This window comes from Coturnix japonica, chromosome 1, assembly GCF_054131305.1.
Source record: "Coturnix japonica strain WE chromosome 1, WE-NBRP24, whole genome shotgun sequence".
Taxonomy (NCBI): domain Eukaryota; kingdom Metazoa; phylum Chordata; class Aves; order Galliformes; family Phasianidae; genus Coturnix; species Coturnix japonica.
This window is the reverse complement of record NC_140663.1, coordinates 95,262,599-95,284,413: the sequence shown is the minus strand read 5'-3', so window position 1 is coordinate 95,284,413 and position 21,815 is coordinate 95,262,599. Positions and strand designations below refer to the sequence as shown.

The 21,815-nt window shown below is 38.4% G+C and overlaps 1 protein-coding gene across 6 annotated transcripts in view; it reads left to right on the top strand.

Moving 5' to 3' along the window:
* GRIK1 (glutamate ionotropic receptor kainate type subunit 1) overlaps positions 1-21,815 on the top strand; it is a 156,919-nt gene that overhangs the window by 95,684 nt on the left and 39,420 nt on the right. For all 6 annotated transcript variants that reach the window (XR_014939034.1, XR_014939031.1, XM_015881136.3 and 3 more), the window contains exons 5-7: positions 5,164-5,217; positions 7,201-7,374; positions 10,295-10,438. Coding sequence is in view for 4 of the 6 variants with exons in the window: in XM_015881136.3 (XP_015736622.1) it covers positions 5,164-5,217; positions 7,201-7,374; positions 10,295-10,438 (372 nt within the window). In the remaining 2 variants the exon portion in view is untranslated. The remainder of the gene's footprint in view (positions 1-5,163; positions 5,218-7,200; positions 7,375-10,294; positions 10,439-21,815) is intronic.

The window sequence follows — 21,815 nt, the reverse complement described above, 5'->3', positions numbered from 1 at the left end:
GGTATTTTACGTGAGGAATTTAGAATCACTTTCTTAGGAAAAAAACATGGTGCTTGCAACACTTACATGAAATATTTTATGGACAGAGGTTTAGTTTCTGTCTAGACTAGGAAGTAACTGCACAAGTCAGTTAAATCTAGATACTGCAAATAGCAATCTGCTTAATGTACATATCTTCTGAAATGTTCTTAATACCTACTACTGCACTTACTATATTTTATTTGATTTTGCCTTTTTATATGAGGAACTCAGTTCAAGAGGTTAAGCTGTTACTGTTAACTTTCAATTTACTCTTCTAATACACCAGTACTTGGCATAGATATTCCTGATAGGCAAACTCATCTCTCTTAAATTGTACTGCTACTAGCCTAAAATTATCTACTCCTTCCACAGTTTAAAATAATTTCATGAAATGTAAAGCATATTTGATCAGGCTTAGGACATTCATAAATCATTTTATAAAGATTTCAATGTATGCTTTCACCTTATGACAGACAAAGAGCAAAATAACTAATTTGGTTCTTACAGGAGTACAAAAAATAGTATAGTAATAAATATGATAATATAGAGAACATACAACTCTAGTTCTTGAGTGTGATCCTTCCAGTAGGCTGGCAGGGAGGGTGAAAGTGGCAGTCTGATGAGAAAAGGCAACATCATCTCTGTTCTCACTGCTGCTGGAGGAACACACTTGACAGATCTTCCCAGATATCCCTATACCACGGGGTGAGAAGCAATCATCGCATCTCACTGGTTCTCCTCTCTCTCACACCATAGTTGTGCGTTCCTGAGAAATCAACTTGTGGCTCATTCTCATGTTGAAGAAACTTTATACCATTTCAAGCTGGACCACTGCTGTTACTAAGTGGGACATGAGTTACACGGAAAGTTTCCAGTGAGCTGTCATGCCCAGTTTAAAACTACCCATATTAAATCCAGGGAAGCACTGCAAAGAGAATACAAACCTTTTATGCTGAATACTTAAGAGACCATGAGGCACAAGGTCTTTTATTTATTATGGCATATATTGCTGATCCTAGAAAACAGTGGTGGCGCTAATTAATTGGATAATGAAACACATTCATTTAATGTTCATTAAATTGAATAATAGCATGAGTGAGAAAAATGCAAAGTGAAAATGAGTGAAGTATCTGATGCAGTTTCTGCTAATACTCTTTGCCATCAGTTTGATTTCAGCCTGCCTCTAAGACTAAGACCAACTCTAAATGAAGAAATAATTATGGTTGTTTTTGTTTGTTTGTTTGTTTTTTAACAAGATGAATAATCAAGTTAGGGCTGAGATACAATGCAAGCCAAGAACAAGACATCCAAAGAGATTTACAGACGTAAGAGATCATGGAATCATAGAATTATAGGAGCTGGAATGGGCCTCTGGAGACCATCAAGTCCAACATCAGCACCCCTGATGAATCTGAATCTGCTGAAGCAGATTCCCTACAGCAGGTCACACATGAAACCGCCCAGGAAGGTCCTGAATATCTCAAGAGAAGGAGATTCCCCCACCCCTCTGGCAGTCTGTTCCAGTGCTCTGGAACCCTCACAGTAAATAATCTTTCCTATATTTTCAGATGAAACTTTACGTGTTTCACTTTGAACCCATTGCCCTTTGTTCTATCTTTGGACATCACCCAGAGATAGCCTGGTCCCATCCAAGCTGCAGATATTTTCAATCCAGTCTCTCTCCACTTACCATATATACTTTGACCACTGATACTTGTTCAGATTCACATTGCATTTCATGAATCACAGCTAAAAACACAGGTTTACTAAATGTAAGCGTAAAACTTTGATTTGAAATGGGTAATTAGAGATGGAAGTCAATTATATTTGCCACAATAACCTATATCTGGGGTCGACTGAAAAAAAGATTTTATACAGGGCTGTGTGGGAAGGAGACCTACAAGGATAATACAGAGTATTTTATCATGGTTCTGCTAGTTTGCATTCATCTAAGTTCCACAATAAGTAAAAGCTGCTATTATTTAAACAAGACTATTTAAATAGATACATAATTATTTATATAATTGCATGTAAATTATTTACACAAGAGAATGCAGTGAAATCTTGTTCTAATTTCTTATGGGCAACTACATACGCATAAACAAAACTTTCTGTTTTCCTCTCTCTCTCCTGTACTATTCTGCTTACTTTCTGTACTGGGGAGGCTCAGTAGGAAGAGCCTACACAGCTGCTTTGCCAGGTTCTTCAGAGGTGTCTCAACTTGTAAGGGATCTTTGCTCCCATCATACCTTTTTTCTTGTCTGTCTCATGGTAGTTCCTGGAAGCTGCTGTCCCCATATCTGCTATGTTGCAGATGGCAGAAAATGAGCCCTTTTCTGCTGAGAGCACACAAGTGTAACTCTTCTAATTACACTGATGGGAGCATCCAAGTCATTAAGTTGATGCTTTGGGGTCCTCAGGACAGTAACTAACATCCCTCCTGCTTTTTCTTACACTCCACTTACCTTCATCTCCTGTTTTCCTAATACCATCCTTCAGAATGAACTCTCTATATGGTCATAAAATCTGTCCATTCACTGGGAATTATACTTAACCATTATGTTACCCTTAAAAGAGAAAAAGGTTATTATTGCAGAGTCTCTCAGAACCATGAATAAAGCACCTTATTTAGGTCAATCTTCAAATCTAATTCACAAATCATAACAAAGGCCAAGGGGTATGTACCTGTTAATTAATTACCATTGCTAAAGAGTGTCAGGGGTGGGGGAATGTTAGGGGAGGACACAACTGGTGCAGTCTGTTCTTGTGAACAGCACTAAGTGAGAGAGCTTAGCATCAGATCTAGGCCCAACCTGAGACAGATCAGGCATCAACAATTATTCCTTAAAAAGAAAAGGACATTATTACTGTGTGTGTGCCACTTGCAAGCTCCCTTCCATCTATCTGTAGCTTCACATCTTAATTGAGTGTCATGGTTTTGTAATTTTAACCATGACATTGAGTCATTGCTAATAGATAAATTATAAAAGTGATGCATCAGTTGAGCTTTTCTGAGAGGCTGTAATACTTTTCTTGGAAGAACTTCAGCAAACTTCTCTCATGGCACCCTTGAAGCCAGGTTATTGCCAAATAGAGGGCACTATTCCACTGCTAGCCATTATAGAGTGATTAAAGTTGGAAATGACCACTAAGGTCACCTAGTCCAATCATCACCCATCCCCACCACGCTTTCTAACCATGTCTCTCAGTGCCACATTCACATGGCTCTTGAACACCTCCATTGTGTCTCATGTATGACAGATAGTATTGTTGGTCAAATCCCATTTTTTACATGTAATTGTCCTTTTTTGTCAGGGGTTCTGATTAGTTTTCAGCTGTAGTTCTGTAGTATGACTTTTGAAATCATTATTATTCACAGGCATGTGTGTGCTCTGCCCCCTCCTTAGTTTATAGCACTTTATTTGGGAATCAATATTCTCAAAAAAAAAAAAAAAAGAAGAAGAAGAAGAAGAAAATTTTTAATCAAAAATGTGTTCAGGAGGCAAATGCACCTGACTCTCAGGCCTTTGTATGTGTGAGGAAAATAATAATTGGCTACCATGGATTAGCTAGCTGTACACCCAGGAGCTGTGTATCTGCAGCTGCACAAAGTAATTCTTCCCAAACACACAGGCTATACACTTGGTGATTATTCAAGCTAATCTATTTTTCTAGTTAAAGTTACATACAAAGATGTTATACTACTTAGTGTTGTCCTGATCCTCTATCGTCTTACTATTTCTATGCAGAAAAATTGGACTTTACACCTTTTATTACCGAAATGCAATATCAGACTTCATATCTCAAGCTAAGAATTAAAACTTTAATGAATAAACAATTTAAATCTGGGTATTTGTAACTGTCCTCTGCATTTATTGGTATAATCTTATTGTCATAATAACGTAGCATCATTAAGCAACTGTGAGATTCAGGACCAAGTAAATCTAGGCATCCAGAGGTGTAGCTGTGTTCAAGCCACCTTTGAATCACTATTACTAGAAGTTGCTCTATGTTCCATATGAAACCCTTGAATTATTTCAGTAAGCTTCCAACTAAAAAGAAACACATATCACAGAAACAGAGCTGGTTCAGGGAGCAGAATTCAGTCCAGCCATGCCCCTGCCTGCAGCATGGGGTTGGAGTTCAGTGATCTTTAAGGACCCTTCCAAACAAAGTCATTCTCTGATTCTATAAGTCAGTTGAGAAAAACAGCATACAGAGGTGTTCACTGATGCTACCATATATAATTTTATGTGCATGAAAAGGGAAGGAACATCTGTCTCCAGGGTTGCTAGGCTGCTGACTTTTCCAGGTAATAAAACAACTCTATGAAATGTAATAGAAGAGAATTGATAAAATAAGAATTAAAAAAAAAGACAGTTTTAATGAATAAATTCAGTTGAGTGTTTCAGTAAAATACTTGCCTTCTGGTTTGATTTTTAGTGGCTGGAAATTGATTGATTGTTTGTGATTAACACTAAGCTTTTCTTATTACCTTCTGCAGCTTAGAAAGTCTGGATTCTTCCCTTTCTTTATATGAGGAATTTCCATGCACAATCAAACAGGCTTCTACTATGAAAGAATTTTGGCAAGCCACACCAGATCATTTTCCCCTGTCTTTCAAGTAACTATCCAGGCACTGCTAAAAGCATTCTAAAATACTATTAATAGCACACGCTTACTTTACTGTGATCCAGACTGAATAACATTTAACCTTTCCCTGTATTTCTGTCAGGATGATGAATTTTCCACTGGTTTTCTACCTCACAGCTATTCCTCCACTTCACATGGTCCCAAAGAGGGCAGTATGTTTGCGTCACAGTAGCAGTGTGCATGGATGTGGCAATAAGTGTAAGTGATGCCAGGCTGGAACTGCAGAGCATCCTGTAACACACACTGGGGGTGGCCTCATGTAAGCATTTTCAGCAGTTTTTGGACAGGGGCTGTAGGAAAACCACATCTGTCCAGAGGTTTGTATCTGGCCCCACTGCTATAAACTGTCTGCTAATAAAATTTCTTTTAGGACCTCTAAACTTCAAACTAAAGAATTTCACCTGGTATCATTCCAGATTAAGCCACAATTTTTAGTGCACTGAAAGTGTGCAATGTAAAGTATACTCACCTTTTAATCTCTTTCTACAGATTCTCTCCATGGGAATGATGACTGAGTACTACCACTACTTTTTTACAACACTGGTAAGAAACACTGGAGATCTGGGCATGATTTGTTTTCCATTGCAGAAAAGCCGGTTAGAGAGTTTCCATTCCTCTCTGTGATTTGTGTTGCAATTTCTCAAGGAATTTCATGGAGAATGAGTACTAAGTGTCTTTACTATGTCAAGAGTAACTAGTTTTGAAGTGACGGTGGGGTGAGCCAACACCATAACACAATGGAAATCAAATTCAGTATCATGTATAAGGTGTAGTCATTAGTAAAGGTGGACCAGAGTAAAAAATAATGAATGAATAGCTTTGAATAAATTGTGAAATAATTTATGAATGGCTTTGCAGCAAAGCTGAGGCCCAGTCTTCTGCAGGAAGTGGAGTACAGCCCTCACCCAGCACAGTGTGTGAGCTTACTCTTCAGCCTGTCCCTACTTAGCTTAAAAAGCATCTCCTAATTTTTAGCTAGCTGAAGAACACTAGGCTCAACTACACTCTGTCCCCCCAAGCTGCTTTTGTTGGGTACAGCGTTATAAAAAAGAGAGTAATTCAGAGGTGAAGATGTGTGCTTTGCTTTAGCGAGTGTCAGACAAGGAATTATTGTTTAATACTTATTAATTATCTAATTTAATCACAGAAAAGAAAATGATGTATTTCTAAATTTCTCTTGATTTGTTTGATAAAAAAAGAGAAATGATACATTTTCTTTTATACTACAGATATTAATTGCTTATTTCAAGACACATTCATATATTTTAACATGTACACTACATATAACTGAGTCAATGCTAATGATCTATTTGCTCTGTAGACTTGAATTGTAGGAAGACAGCCAAGTGCCAGTATTTCTGGAACAAACCTAGAAAGTTGGATTGTGTCAGTTCTGTGCACCAGTATATTCTTTATTTACTTTCCATATAAAATTTCATGTGGAAGTAAAAATTCATTCTGAATCCAAGAGTCAATTCATTAGTCAGAAAAGACAATAACTGTCTGGAATAGAAGTAGTAGCTTGAAAAAGTTCTCTCTAAGCCCATTTTAACATCAAGGAAAATGTGAAAATATAGGATTTACTGTAGACCATACTGTTTTATGCAATAGCTGTAAATCTACCATAAAATGGTAACCAAGAAAAACAATATGCATGAGGTAGTACAAAGCATTAAGCATATTTTTAAAAAAGCAATAAATGCTGTTGATGGTGTCGAGGTGTTGTGGTATAAACATTGATATTTTCACAGCTACTGTTGCACTAAACCATAATCAATATATTTGCCATTTCACCAGCTTTCTGGGATCTGCAAAAAAGATTTCTGGGGGAAGAAAAAAAGAAAAAAAAAAAAAAAAAAAGAAAAAAAATGCCTTCAGACTTTGAAAAGCAGTTATCATCTCTCCACTGCTTGATAAATCTAGCTGTAGTATTTGCCAGACAGTTATGCTATTTGTTATGTCCATTATTTCCTGCTCTGTAAGCAACAAGCACTGCAGTGTATGTAGTTACTGTGCACTAGCCCAAAATGACCATTAGGCTCACTGGTGGCAAGTCACTGAAGCAGTCAAGGCAGAAGAAAAATGGGGTTCATAAGCAGAAAGAATGTGTTGCTATTGATATCTCTAAGAGTTTTCCTTCCCTGAGTTCAGAAATAAGCTCAACATTATCCAACTAATTCTTCATGTTGGTTTGTCAGCACTGTAACATTATTAGAGGGATGATAAAAATTAAAATTAGATACTGTTGTTGTGGTTTGGTTGCAGAATAACATTTTTGAGGGGCATGTTCCAACAAAGTATATATCTAGTTTGTCATAAACTTCACACAACCTTTGTTTATTCAGATTTACAACTGAAATGGTTACGGATAAGTTGTGAGGGCAGGCAGAGTTCTCAGGGGTAAAAACATAGCACAAGAACTTCGGATTAAACGTCAAATACAATTTTTGTCTAATTGTATCTTCTGAATATTTTACTTTAAAAATGCTATACCTGATTTTGATTGTTTTCTTACTGTTGATTTAGGACCTATTTGCATTGGACCTGGAACCTTACAGATACAGTGGAGTCAATATGACAGGCTTTCGCCTGCTCAACATTGAGAACCCCCAGGTTTCATCAGTCATTGAGAAATGGTCAATGGAGCGTCTGCAGGCACCACCAAAACCAGAGACTGGCCTTCTTGATGGCATGATGACAGTAAGTGAACAACTGTAGTGATGCAAAGGCATCTATAGCATGCTCTGAAGAAGAGTAACAGCTCTCCATCATGCTATCATCCAGCCTACACCATCCATCTTTTTGTTGTCAAATGTATATACTACTGTCTCATTTCTCCATTAATGTTCTGGATGGAGTGAAAAACATAAGAGGAAATAAAAACTTTCAGAGCAGGTATAGGATTTATGACCTGCAGGGAAAGATATTGTACATGTGGACAGGTAATAGCACTTCTAAATTGGAAAAGAACCCTTTCCCTTCATTTCTATCATCTACAGCAACTCTGGCTTTTAAGATATAATTTAAAGGTAAATGAAAGGTATCATCAAGTCAGGAAATTAGGATTTTTTTTCCCTACCACTTCCTTAAGTATGAAAGGAAAGAATAGGAGCAATCACACAGACCATATGATTCCATTCAGTTTTGCAGGGTACAGGGCTGCCATTTTTCTGCAGTGTAAGATATTATGTCTTGTATTGGATAGAGGTGGTAGAGGTGACACAAAGTAGGCTTTATTGCAGATGATTGCCGGGGAAATTCTGAAGCATTCTAGTACCTGAAGAGAAATTCATTATGCGTACTACCACTAGCATTTATATATATATATAGCTTGTTTCAGCAGTGTATCTGTGCTCCCAGAAGTAGGAGTGAAACTAGGATTTTAGGAAAACCTAAGTCCTTACTAATCTCTTACTTCGTCCTTTGCATCTCTCTAATATCTTAGTGTCCTTGATACTCTGAAACAGCATGAACACCAGGAAAAACATCTTCCTAGTTATCTGTGAGTGTTTAAATATTCATAATAAGTTCTGCTTATTCAGTTTGATAGAGAGCTGCAGTGCTGCTCTGTTCCATTAGACAATAAGGCTATGACAAGCTGCACTTTGTAAGGAGATGAGGATTACATATCCTATTGTTAATTCAGGATTTCTCCCTTCACGCTATGATTTTTGCCCTGATCACAGATTGTGGGAGTGGAGCAGAGCATAACCAAGGTAGTTTTGAGCTCACATCCCACTTTATGTCCAAATTGTGCACAGAGTATTTGTTCTAAGTAGACCATTGAGTTTCTCTGCAGTAATTTAAACAGAATCAAAATCAGAAAGACGAATTCCAAGACTAGTTTTTGGACCTCTTCTTCTTATTCATAAGAACAGGTATCAACATTTAGGCACTTTTCTTCAGAAAATGAGGTAACGTTTTTTTCTCAATGCTACCCCAAGGGCTAAAACATAACAAGAAGGAAAAGGAGAAACAAATTACAAGAAGAAACAGTGTAACCTACCAGTTATGGCATAGTAATCCTACTATTTATGAGTCATAAATTGCACAAACAGGAGATCCAAACTTCCAGACTGGGCAGTGCTGCCCACCATAGTAACCATGTGGGAGACATCATGTTTAGTAACAACCTTGGTGGTCCCAATTAGGAGTGCAAAGCAAGGTGTGCACTGAAATATTTTCACTAAGTACTTCCAGAGCCTCTAAGCTTTGGACACAGACCGACGGGGACATCAGCACCAGTGAAAAATTCAGTCATGCATGTACGTGTCTCTTGTCTAATAAAAAGACCTGTACTCAAGCCCATTGACTTGTCATTGATGTGAATCTTTCCATTGACTTGGAGGGGTTTGGGATCAGGCCTTTAGTCAGTGGGTCTGTTTGGAACAAGTATCCATTTTAAGACTCCTGACACTGAGAACAGTTGTCTCTTCCTGCTTGCCTCACCACTTGTAACATTTTCAATTTGCTCTAGTTGTAAGAGCATTGTTTTGTGCAAATCTTGACTAGTGTGTCAAGAGCAATTCCTCATCTTCAGTACGTTAAGATAAGTTGATAAATTCAGATCGCAGTGGAGTTTTTTGTTGGCAAACAAATGCTGGTAAGACTGTTGCTACTGTAATGTACTTAGGTAAATGAAACAAAGAATCAAATCTATTAATTTCCCAAGGGAATAGTGCAGGAAAGGAATAAAAAATGGTGTAACTTTGCAGGTTATATAAATATGTCTAACTTTTCTCATCTGCAGTTACTGCCTCTTTAAAGGCCCCTACTTAATTATTCAGTAGCTTTTCAAGAAATATAAGCACTTCATTTTTACCACATCATTACAGGAAACTGACAGTCCTACCTCAAGCACCAAATCAACAGAGTACAATGTGGGTAAAGGTGAGATTTTTCTTAAAAAACAATAGTACTGATAAGGGTTTGTAGACTGTACAGTATCAGTGTGGGGCTTACTGAGTATGGTTTTAAACCAATAAGGAAAGAAATATTGATGCACAACAAGCATCCAGCATTTTTAGTAAGATTTCAGCATCATAGAGGCATTTACTATCTTAGACAACTAGAAGTTAGGCATAGAAATTCACCTTTATCACTGAGGTACCTCAAAAAGACAAGTCACCTCCCTCTAAGGTGTCATGGGAGGTATGGCAGGGGAACTGCCATAGCTGGAGCTCAGTGGAGCTGTTGTACCCATTAGTGTAAACAGCAGAGTTACCTGTAGACAGTTAGATGCTTAAAAACAGTAAATACCTTTGAGATACTTATTGGGTGCTCAGTGGGACTGATTTCCCTGGAAAGCCAGGATCTGTGTTGCTGCATTCCTAGTGGTTCATGAACACTCCTCTCTATACCATGCTGTTGTAAACAAGCCCCTTCCTGCATTTTCTTCCCAGCATCCACCTAAAAATAGTATGAAAGTAATTTCATTGAAAACCAAACCAAACCAAACAAATCCACCACCAGCAGCAACAGACTTCCAAGGAGAGCCCAGGAAGGAAGGAGTAGATTCTTCCTTATCACCAGCCCAGGGTAGTGCTTCTCAGTATTAAAGTCAGGTAAAAGGAGGTATATTTTAAAAAAGCCTTTCTGTGTTATTATTTGTTTCATATAGACTGAAGCAGCTCTGATGTACGATGCAGTTTACATGGTAGCAGTGGCCTCCCAGCGTGCCTCTCAAATGACTGTCAGCTCCCTGCAGTGTCATAGACACAAGCCATGGCGTTTTGGACCCAGATTTATGAATCTTATAAAAGAGGTAAGTGTAGACCATCTGCTTATGGCCAACATAATCCTCCCCCTGTTCTTTACTGTTCTGGCTTGTGTTATTGCTCCCTGGTCTTTGTCACATGCTGCATTCTGATTTCTGGCACCTAGTTTTTCCTCACTTTTCCAGAGGATAAACTTTGATTTACAGACACAAGGTTGTGTTTTATAGACACCAAATCTGTGTTTTAGTTGCAACTTTATCTGGTCTTTGAGAAACAGGAACTGCTAAGCTCTAAATGTGTGACAAAATCTCAGGCTAAGGCACAAGATTTCCCATGTGTTTTGCTTGGGTAATTATGAATATTTATAACTTCTAAAAGGAACAAGCATTCCAGAAAATGAAAGAGTCACTGCACCACTTTAAACTGATTGTTTTACAGATTGTTTGATGAATCACTAAGTAATACAACATTCAGAAAATACTGCAATCACCACTTCTAAAGAAGCAAATTGCTTCATGAGGTTATGAACTATCTCATAAGATTTCATCACTAGGATATCTTGATCCATAAATATTCTAAAAATACATGTTTTAGCTGAAATGCCCTCACATTTCCAAAAATCAGTTTGTATTATTAATCTCAAAAGGAAGCTTCTCCTTTAAGGCAGAGTGTTAAAGTGAAAATTATAAATGATGTGTAATTTCCTCAGTATATTTCACCATTTCCCCCAGTTCTGCTTCATGACAATGAAATTCCTTTCAAAGCCAAATTCACTAGCACTTGGGAAGATGGAACAGGACCTATATGTTGAGATACGTGGTAAGCAGTGGCAGCACATCAGGGCATACAACTGAACCCAGGAATATCTTAGGAACAAGCTGAAAGGCAAGATGTGGTGGCTACAGAACATGTACAAGAACTGTAGTCACCTCCTCCAAACCCAACCAAATTTCTTAGAGGTGCCATAATCAAAGAATCAAAGAAGCTTTGAAATATTTCCCAGCAGTGACAGAGTTGTGGGAAGGCTCACAGAAGACAGTGCTGGATCTATCACAATGATCTCAGCTATATTGCATCATTCTCCTGGTTTGGGGAGGGGCTTTAGGGCTGTAAGCAGAATCAATAGAAGGCAAGAAAATGACCTGAGAGGATGAACTTCTTCCTCCCTCCTGATTTAATATGAACGGCAACCTTTAGATCTTGTACTTCTTGACCTCAAGCAAAATGAGGTAGCAGACCTACTCATTGAGGGACGTGGTTAGGGAGTGCAGTGGCAATTGATTCATATTTGTAATAGGTGATCTTACAGGTCTTTTCCAACCCTGATGATTCTATGACATATAATTTCTGGTGCATTTTTAAAAGAATTACAATGATACCGAAAGTTAGCAAAAGACTTTGTAATCAGTGAATGCACCTGCATACTTCTACATCACCTACTTTGGGTAATGCTGATCACATAGCTTAAGGGCCCTGAACTGCCAGGAGTTCTGGAATTTCAGCAGATTCAATTCAGAGTTTATTGTTAAGCAGTTACACAGTTCCCATTTATCATGTACAGCTGGCTTCTCTTGTATGGAGTGAGATATGTGAGCTAATTAGTGATTGTTGTGCAGATAGTGTCTTTCGTGGTCACTAAAACACTGATTTAAACACACCAAGGGTCTTATCTTCCTGTTTCTGTTCTAGTGGAAAAAAAAAAAAAAAAAAAAGAAAAAAAAAAAAAGGTTAAAAAAAAAAAGAAGTAGTTATTAAAATTGCATGATAAGGTTTAATAAGGTAGTATTATATTTCCCTTGAAGGCTATAACAGGTATTGGAAACTAAATAGAAAATAATATTGTCCCTAGCTCATATTAGGATCTGATTTGCTCAGCAAGGAGAGATGAACTGTATAAATTACAAACCAAATGGAAAGGCATAGAGAGAAAAAGTCAAGCAGGCAGAAAGAATGGTTTGTGCCCACATAAATACAGTTTAATTATACTAGGTTGTAATATGTTACTGGCAATATGTGAAGCCATTTTATAGGCTGCTCTGAAGACATGCTGGTCTCAGAGAATAACATTCAGACAAAGAGGTTGCGTGCAATGAGTACTGCAGGTGCATTATTTTTTGGGGGGGAGGGGATTGTTTGTTTGTTTGTTTATTTGTTTGTTTGTTTGTTTGTTTGTTTTGTGTTATATCTTAGTGATAAAACAAATGAGCTGACTGCATTTCTTATGAACCTGTGCTATAAATTGCCAAACTGTTGGCAAATGAAGAGACCTCAAAACCATTCTGGACATAAGCATAGGATAAGGATAAGGTGGAAAGCCTCTTTGCTTTACAGAGGACAAATTAAATGTTTAGTGCTTGTCACTATCCTGCTGGGAAGTCAAAGACAAATGGCATACCAGGTCCTTAGAAATGAGAGTTAGATTCTTCCAGAAAGCAATGGGAAAGTGGATATCCTGTGACAAAACATCTCCTGGTTTGTGCTGTATTGAATGCAAGCTCATTGAAGTGGGTGTCTGAATTTTCAGAGTATTTAAAGGCAAATTGTTCTGTATTGCAATGTGTGAATACTCCTTCATTGGCCTAATGACTTCAGGTAAGTGTACCAGGTAAAAGCAGTATCAGAACAATTGCCTGCTTTTCCTAATGACCAAGACTTACTGTGCTACTAGTAGGCCTATGAGAGAAAAGCAAAAGCAAAAATGCCTGAAGCTAGAAAATAATCAATTACAGTGACAGAAAGAATAATCTTCGATTCTCTAAAGATCTTGTGAGCTAATGCTGATTATAGGAACCATTTACAAAATTGCAAGGAAAAGCAGTCTGCCTAAAGTTTCTTCAACCTGAGGACAAATTTGAGGTCAGAGAGGTCATCAACTAGTTCTCATAAAGGAGGGTTTTATACATAAAATTTGCTGTCTAGGATCAAGATGACTCTACAGTAGCTCATAAAGATATTTTTAATGAAAAGTAAATCCTTGTCAGAAACTTGTCACAGTGACCTAATGTCATTGATATCTGAATGATATTGTAATATTTTAGCCCTTGCAGAAGCATTTGCAGGGAGCAGATCTTGCCCATGTCCAGAAAGAAAAATAAGGTCATTCTCTCTCTTCACATCTCAAATAAGACTGATTCCACACTTCCTGAAAGGAAAATGTGCATAAACATAAAATAATTTTTCACAATTAGATGATCAGATTCCCTAGTCATGTCCCCTCTAAATCATGAGTTAAGTTCCAGAATAACATTTGTCTAATGATTTTCATTCAATTATCATTCACCAATGTGAGCTCCCTTCACTCAAACTCAGAAGCAACTAAAAGAACAGCTGTATAGAGAAGAATTTCAGGAGATATGGGTGCAGTCTTTATCTTCTGAAACTTTATTCCCCCCAAAGAGAATCACACTCACAGATCTCAAAGATTTAAACAAAAAATCTGAAGCATGTATATCTACATTTCAGTTTCTGTTTGTTGATGACAAAATATGTTTCAAGCATGGCTGGATAGTAGAGACATACAGTAAGAGCAATACATCTATGTTCTGGATCAAAACCTACATGCAATCTTCTTTAGGCAGTATCTTCCACAAGGATAATGTACGGCTGAGGTTAATGCCGACAGACATTTATATTCTGAAACAAAATTTTAAAATTTACACAATTATCTATGCACGTAGAAGTATCAAGATAACAGTTCTGGAACTTGCATTGTAGGAGTAGAATACATAGAAACTATCAGCAAGTCTCTGATACTATAATGACTAGAATTAAAACAAGGAATATGGCAAAAAGATTATGTGTATTCTCTTCCACTCTATTTTTACTTTCTCAAGTATCGCCTAGAAAGTAGACTTGTTTAAAAAGTGAGCAAGAATTACTATAAACTGTTTTTATCTAAATATACGGAGAATTTTTTTATATTTGCTACACAAAATCAATGCTTTTGGTTTTGGTTTTGGTTTTTTTAAACATATTTTGTATGTTCTAGCCTACTAGAAATGCTCATCATTTATTCCACACTGATATTTCCATTTAAGTGTTAGCACATGGCCGAAACTTATTGGTACTGGAAAAGCTCCCAAGAGCCCTAGCCATGTCACCATTGAGCAATTCACACTGAACAGCCTTTGCTCCAAAGACTTAGTAAGATAAATGTTAAATGCAGATGGTTTAGATTTCAGAGAAACAATATGTTCATCAAGCACACAGCCACCTACTCACTCATTCACGTATATTTCATGGCTTGCACTCTGTTATCTCGGGAAATGACACAGTACTTTGCATCATGTGAAGTCTCAGTGGGCTTTCTGTTGTTCAGTGAGTCAGCATCACTGAAATAAGACAACAGCATGGTCAGGGAGGATGTTTCCACACAAGATACTGGGTGGGAACATTGAAGCTCTGGCTTTGGTTCCTGGTTCTGTCTTGGACTCTCTGCAACTATGAGTAAACATTTTCAGCCAGCTCCAATAACTGTGCTTCAGTTCCCTGAGACACCAAAAAAGACCATTGCTTTGTGGATAGGCAACTGACATGATCAGGCTAATCAGTGTCTACATATGTAGCTATCATGTCATTCTAAAACAAAAGTGACAGGTCCTGAAATATAGGTGAAGAAGCTCTGCAGGTAGAAAGGCTGTGATTCTCCTCTGTAAAACATGTATAATGGCTCTTATCTAGTTAATGTGTTCAGGCTGTTAGCTACATGGAACAGGATCTCCCTATACTGCCTCGCCTGTACAATCAGTATCTATTACAGTGCAGTCCTGTCCTCTGTTATCACAATAGTGTAAAGCTGTTTTCCAAGTTCAGAGTCAACAATAATCCCACACAGTCACTTTAGTGGCAGCTACATTTGTGCAGTGTAAAATAAACACTGCTTCTCCTAGGAATACAAGATTTAACCTTCGCTTCTGATCCTTCACTCTCACTCCCTCACTTCTGGTATTGTTATAAAGCTATTTGGTAAGTGTAAGCTTTAATGGAACTCAAAGGCATTTCAAACTTAGATTCTTAAATGAAACCACCTCAACCATCCTCCTCAAGTATTCAGTTTGTTTGTCAAATATATCATACCAAAAGCCTTTCATATGACTACCTGAAAGTCATTAAGCTCAGCCACTGCCCTGGAAACAAGTGTTCTTAAACAGTTCACAGAAACCTTTCTCTCCTAAGAAATCCCTTGTCTCTATTCATCCACCATTTATCTCTTGTTTCTAGACAGGGATGTGCTCAGTCTTACAATAGCTGCCTAAACTCCTTCCTAAGAACAAGTCTTCCCACACCGCCTCTTTTCCATTTCAATGCCATTTACTCTTCTGAATAAAAAGACTCTGGCACATCATGAATTTCACCCTGCAGTGGTGAATGCTGAAACTACTTTCATTGCTGCTGTTATGCTGGATTTGGACCAGGATAATGGCAAAGTCATACACTAATTCACTGTATTCCTTAATCCTTGAGAATCTTCTTCAATAAGAGGATTAATTGTAAGAGCTGATAAGTTCATGTGTGGCTCAGAGCACATTTATTATGATTTCCTCTGCAACTAGAAGCAACAGCACTATCAAATCTATCAACTGTCTCTGCTGTTCTAAGAAAGCAGGAACTTTCTCGTCCAAATGGAAAGAAATGAAAGGAGAATTAAAGGAACTTTTCCTTGTTCATTAGCATTTTGATTGGGCAGTTTATCTGTAGAGAAGTGAACCGTGGTATTGAGAGCATGAAGCTACATGAGAAATTTTACAGACTACTCAGATACCTGATTCTGTAGCCAGGAATTAAAAGTTTGGAGCTACATGAGTAAAGGTCTCATGTAACTCACTGTCCTATTCTTTGCTATCAAGTAACACAAGTCATAATATCAGTATAAGTGCATTAATTGTCCATAATGTTTCTGTAAACTATCAACCTTGTTGCTTTTATCACCAACCTTGTTGCTTTTTTTGATAATGTAATTTATGTTAACTGTGTCAGTGGAGAGACACTGATGTCATCTATCTGGTCTTCAGTATGGCTGTTGACACGGTCCCATATAATATCATTCTCTCCAAATTGGAAAGAGATGGATCTGACAGGTGGACTATTTGAGAGATAAGAAACTGGTTATGAGATCATGCCCAGAGAGTAGTGGTCAGTGGCTCAGTGTTTGGATGGAGAACAATGACAAGTGGTGTTCCTCAGAGAATGACAGCACTCCCCCCACTGAGTGGGATTGAGTGCACTCTCTGCAAGTCTGTGGTTGACACCAACCAGTGTGGTGTGGTTGACATACCCAAGAGACCGGATGCCATCCAGACAGACCTAGACAGGCTCAAGCAATAGGCCCAGAGGAAACTCATGAGGTTCAACAAAGTCCAAATGGAGGGTCTTGCAGCTGGGTTGTGGTACCCCTATCATCAGCACAATCTGAGGGATGCTGTAACTGAGATGAGATGGTGTCATTGCACCACTCGCTGAGGTAGCTTCACTCTTGAAAATAAGTATACTGCCTTCCTAAATTCCAAATCAGATCATTGCCAATAAGTTGTTACTCTTGAATAAAAAATTACATGGTAGTGGTAAGTTAATAACTTTTACTTCATAACTGCAGTTGTCTAGAAATTTTCAGTAAATCAGAAATACATGTTCAGTTTCGCCTAGGAAGTTCTAATAATAAATGTACACAGGATGACACCAAAAATTAAACAAAAACCAAACAAAAACCAAACAAAAACAAAACAAAACAAAACCTTGGAAAATACAGTCATCGTAGAGTTCATCCAATAGTCATATAGAGTTCAGTTATTTATCATTCTAAGTTACCTACAGGTTTTTCAATAAAGCAGTCTACCAAAGGCCAAGCTACCCTGTTATCAAAACTGAGTAGACAGGATGATATCCATTCCTTTTATTGGACTTCTCCAATAGTGAAGAGTCTAATGAAACAACAACAATTGCTAGGTCCCATTGACTACATGGAGAAATTCTACTGTTTGCATGCCTTTAAGATAAGTTATAAAAATGCTCAAATTTTGATACTGAAAAAAAGGAAAGAAGAAAGGGCTATCATCTACTGTGAGAATCTCTCAAGTCAATTACTTGTGAAATAATAAAATACTTGAGAAATCACAAGTAGTGCTTTTGAAAGAAGGCTGTCATTTAGCACAACACTTATATCCAAGCATAATGTTCAGATAAGGTGTTAGTTATCTACTACTTACTATATTTTGAAGTTACTGGTAGATGCAAGGTGACAGAATACATAGAATCACAGAATCATAGAATCACAAGGTGGGAAAGGACCTACAAGAACTAGTCCAACCATCCTCCCATTACTGTTGCTACCACAAGCCACTAAATCATGTCTCATAGCTCCTCATCCAGATGCCTCTTGAACACTGCCAGGGACAGCAACTCCACCATCTTCCTGGACCGTCCATTCCAGTACCTGACCACTCTATGAGAAAAAAAGGTTTTCCTTATGTTCGATCTAAACGTCTTCTGGTACAACCTGTGGCCATTTCCTTGTGTCCTATTTGTTGCCTGGGAGAAGAAGCCAAGCCCCTCCTCATCACAGCCTCCCTTCAGGAAGTTGTAGAGTGCAATGAGGTCTCCCCTGAGCCTCCTCTTCTCCAGACTAAACAATCCCAGCTCCCTGAGCCACTCCTCATAAGACTTGTGCTCCAAACCCCTTACCAATTTCATTGCCCTTCTCTGGACATGTTCTGGGGCCTCAATGTCTTTCTTGTAGTGAGGGGCCCAAAACTGAAGACAATACTCAAGGTGTGACCTCACCATTGCTGAGTACAGGGGGATGATTACCTCTCTGCTCCTGCTGGCCACACTATTTCTAATACAGGCCAGGATGCTGTTGACCTTCTTGGCTACCTGGGCTCATGTTCAGCCACGCATCAACCAACACCTCCAGGTCCCTTTCCTCTTCAGTCATCCAGCCATTCAGCCCAAGCCTAGAGCGCTGCATGGGGTTACTGTGGCCAAAGTGCAGGACCCATCACTTGGCCTTGTTGAACCTCATCCCATTCACCTCAGCCCAGCGATCCAGCTTATCTAGATCCCTCTGAAGGGCCTCCCTACCCTAAGGCAGATTGATATCACCTCCCAACTTGGTGTCATCTGCAAACTTATTGAGGGTACACTCAGTCCCCTCATCTAGGTCATCAGTAAAGATATTAAACAAGATGGGATACAGTGGAGGACACCACTTGTAACAGGTTGCCAGCTGGACTTAACTCCATTAACTACTACCTGTTGGGCACAGCACTCTAGCCAGTTCCTTACCCAAAGAAGGGTACCTGTCCATGCCACCGGCAGCCAGTTCCCCAGGAGAATACTGTGAGACCTTGTCAAAGGCTTTGCTGAAGTCTAAGTAGACAACCTTTCCCTTGTCTACCAATCTGGTCATCCAGTTGTAGAAGGAGATGAAGCCGTGCTGGCTGGGCCTGATCCCCTGGATGCCATGCACATGCTGTGTGATCTCATCCAAGATGATTTGCTCCATAACTTTCCCTGGTACTGAGGTTAGTCTGTCAGGTCCGTAGTTCTTCTCTAACCATTGATCTGTACAAGAATTTCTTATTCTCTTTTACTGTAGTGGCCAATCTGAGTTCAGGTTGGGCCTTTGCCTTCTTAACTTCCTCCCTGCATACCTTAGCAACTTCCTCGTAATCTCCCCAAGTAGCCAGTCCCTTCTTCCAGAGGACATCATAAACTCTCTTTCTGTTCTGGGGTCTCAACAGTAGGTCCTGGTTCATCCACGCCAGTCTTCTTTCCCTACGGTTTGCCTTACAACATTCAGGGACAGCCTGTTCTTGTCCCTTTAAGATTTTCACCTTGAGGAGTGTCCAGGTTTCCTGGGCCCCTTTCCCCTTTAGGAGTGACTCCTAAGAGACCTTTGCAACAAGTGTCCTGAACAGGTCAAAGTCTGCCCTCTGGAAGTTTAAGAGAGCAGTTTTGCAAATCACCCTTCTGACATCTCCAATAACAGAGAATTCTCCAATTTCATGATCTCTCTGCCCAAGACATTCCCCAACCTTCACATCACTCACCAGTCCTTTACTGTTAGTGAAGAGCAGGTCTGGCAGGTTATCACTCTTGGTAGACTCTCGTACCAGCTGTGTAAGGAAGCAATCCTCCATATTCTCTAGAAACCTCTTGGACTGCTTCCTCTGTGTTGTATTATATTCCCAACATTTATCAGGGAAGTTGAAGCCTCCCATGAGAATGAGTGCTGGCAATTGTGCAGCTTCAGCAAGCTGTTCATAGGATGCCTTATCCATCTCTTCATCCTGATTAGGCAGTCTATAACAGACCCCCACCAAGATGTCGCCCCTGCAGGCCTTCCCCCTGACCCTTACCTACAGACACTCAACTATATCATTCCCAACCCCAAGCTCTTCAACATCAAAGCAGTCTTCAATATAAAGGGCCACACCACCACACTTCCTTCCTCATCTATCCCTTCTGAAGAACTTGTAACCATCCATCACAGCAGTCCAGTCATGGAAACAGTCCCGCCATGTTTCAGTAATTGCAGCTAGGTCATAGTTCACCTGACATACAAGCCAAGTTTGTTTTTCCTCCTTCAGTAAAGAGAAAATGTAGGCACACTATGAAACATAATGAAACATAATATTTTAAAAAATTAGAATAAGATTGTTAACTTTTGTATTGCCAGGACACTCTGAACACTTTTTAAATAGCCTTGAAGAAAATAAAATTCTCTAATCTGAATTGCATGTGAAATACAATTAACCGGTATCTATCACTTCTACACTGAGCTCAGAAAGATTAAATATGCCACAGAGAGATAAACAGTTAACTAAAATGTTTGGATACACATCTACTGAGTAGGAAAAAATAAGATCACAAACAGGTAATCAATTTGTCTGAGAAAAATTGATGTTTTTGTGTACTGCAATACAGCATTGGAAAAACTGTCTATATTCCATTATGTACATATCATAAAAAGGAATATTTATTCAAGCCATGCATTGTATACACTAGGCATTATGATTTACTGATCTAGTTATGTCTGGGTAACAGAAATCGGAAAATCTGTGAGGTCTACTGGAGACAAAATAAACAGAGCCTGAAATGCACCTGTTGTTTTAACTTAGGGAGTTTGGAAATGATTTTGTGACTTAGCCATTGATTGGCTCTGGCTGAAATATAGTAATTGATTCACAATGATGAAGTGGAAATTGATATAAAGATCATATGACGGTTGTGTGAATAGATTACAAGCTTCTGGAGTGTTTGCTCTTAAAAGTTAAGCCATATTAGTCCTTCATTTGTTGTAATTTTCCATCTGTATATTTATGTAGAAACCAATACTGTGATTTATACATTTGAATCCAGATGCCATTTTGTAGTTTACCCATAATCTTAATCTTCTAAATAGAAAGTTTCAGTTTTAGTTATTTGGTCTCTTTGGGTAGCTTGCCTTCTCAGGCACATGGTTGCTTCTAGGAAAGACTAAAGGTTTAGCTGTAAGAAATTTCTATCTACTGCCTTCCCTGTACTTGGTAAGAAAGTGTCTGAATAGCTGAAGGTCCTGTATGGGTTGCTTATTGAGTAGCTAACATTTTGGGTTAATTCCCTTTTTTATTTAATAAACAGTAGGAAGTTATCAAGTATTTACATCTTGTAAGTTAGAACTATAGTTATCTGATAAGATACAGTATTTGAGGCTGTGAGATTTTATTTTGAACCTCAGCTAAACAGCGCGGTACCCTACTGCTGTGAACCAAACTGCTGAATGAGCAGAGCTGTGTCTCATTCAGAGCTTTGTTGTCAGAAGCAGATTGCAACCTTGCAAAAACAGGATCAAAGATGAGCAAAGGACATTACAAACAAAGTGACTGAAAATCACATTTTTTAATTAAGCTGAAGGCTGTACTCAAAGTTATGCTAAATAAAATAAAATAAAATAAAATAAAATAAAATAAAATAAAATAAAATAAAATAAAATAAAATAAAATAAAAAATACATTCTTTCTGTGAGAGTATAAAATTGTGTCCTTAGTTCCACAATATTAAAGCAAGGACAGAGTGTAAAAAGGCAATTTCTTTTGATGAATTACTTGATTAAGTTCCGATTCAACTTTTATTATATCCTGTAACATTTAACACACAGTGGCACTAGAAACATTAAAACAGCTATAAATCTTGCACATAAAAGCATGAGATCTCACTGCTGTGTTCAATAGTCATGCAGTTTTTGGCCATTCCAAAAGTTCTGCTTCATTTCTAGTTGTTAATTGCATCTGAGAACTGCGCAACTGCTGCCCGTTCTGTTTGTCTGAACATGATAACTAATAGGCACTCGCATACTCGATTTAACTGACAGGCACCTAGAGGTGGCATACAGATATGACTTCCGAGCAATTGATACATTACAGTTTCTTTGCATGCAAGAAGCAA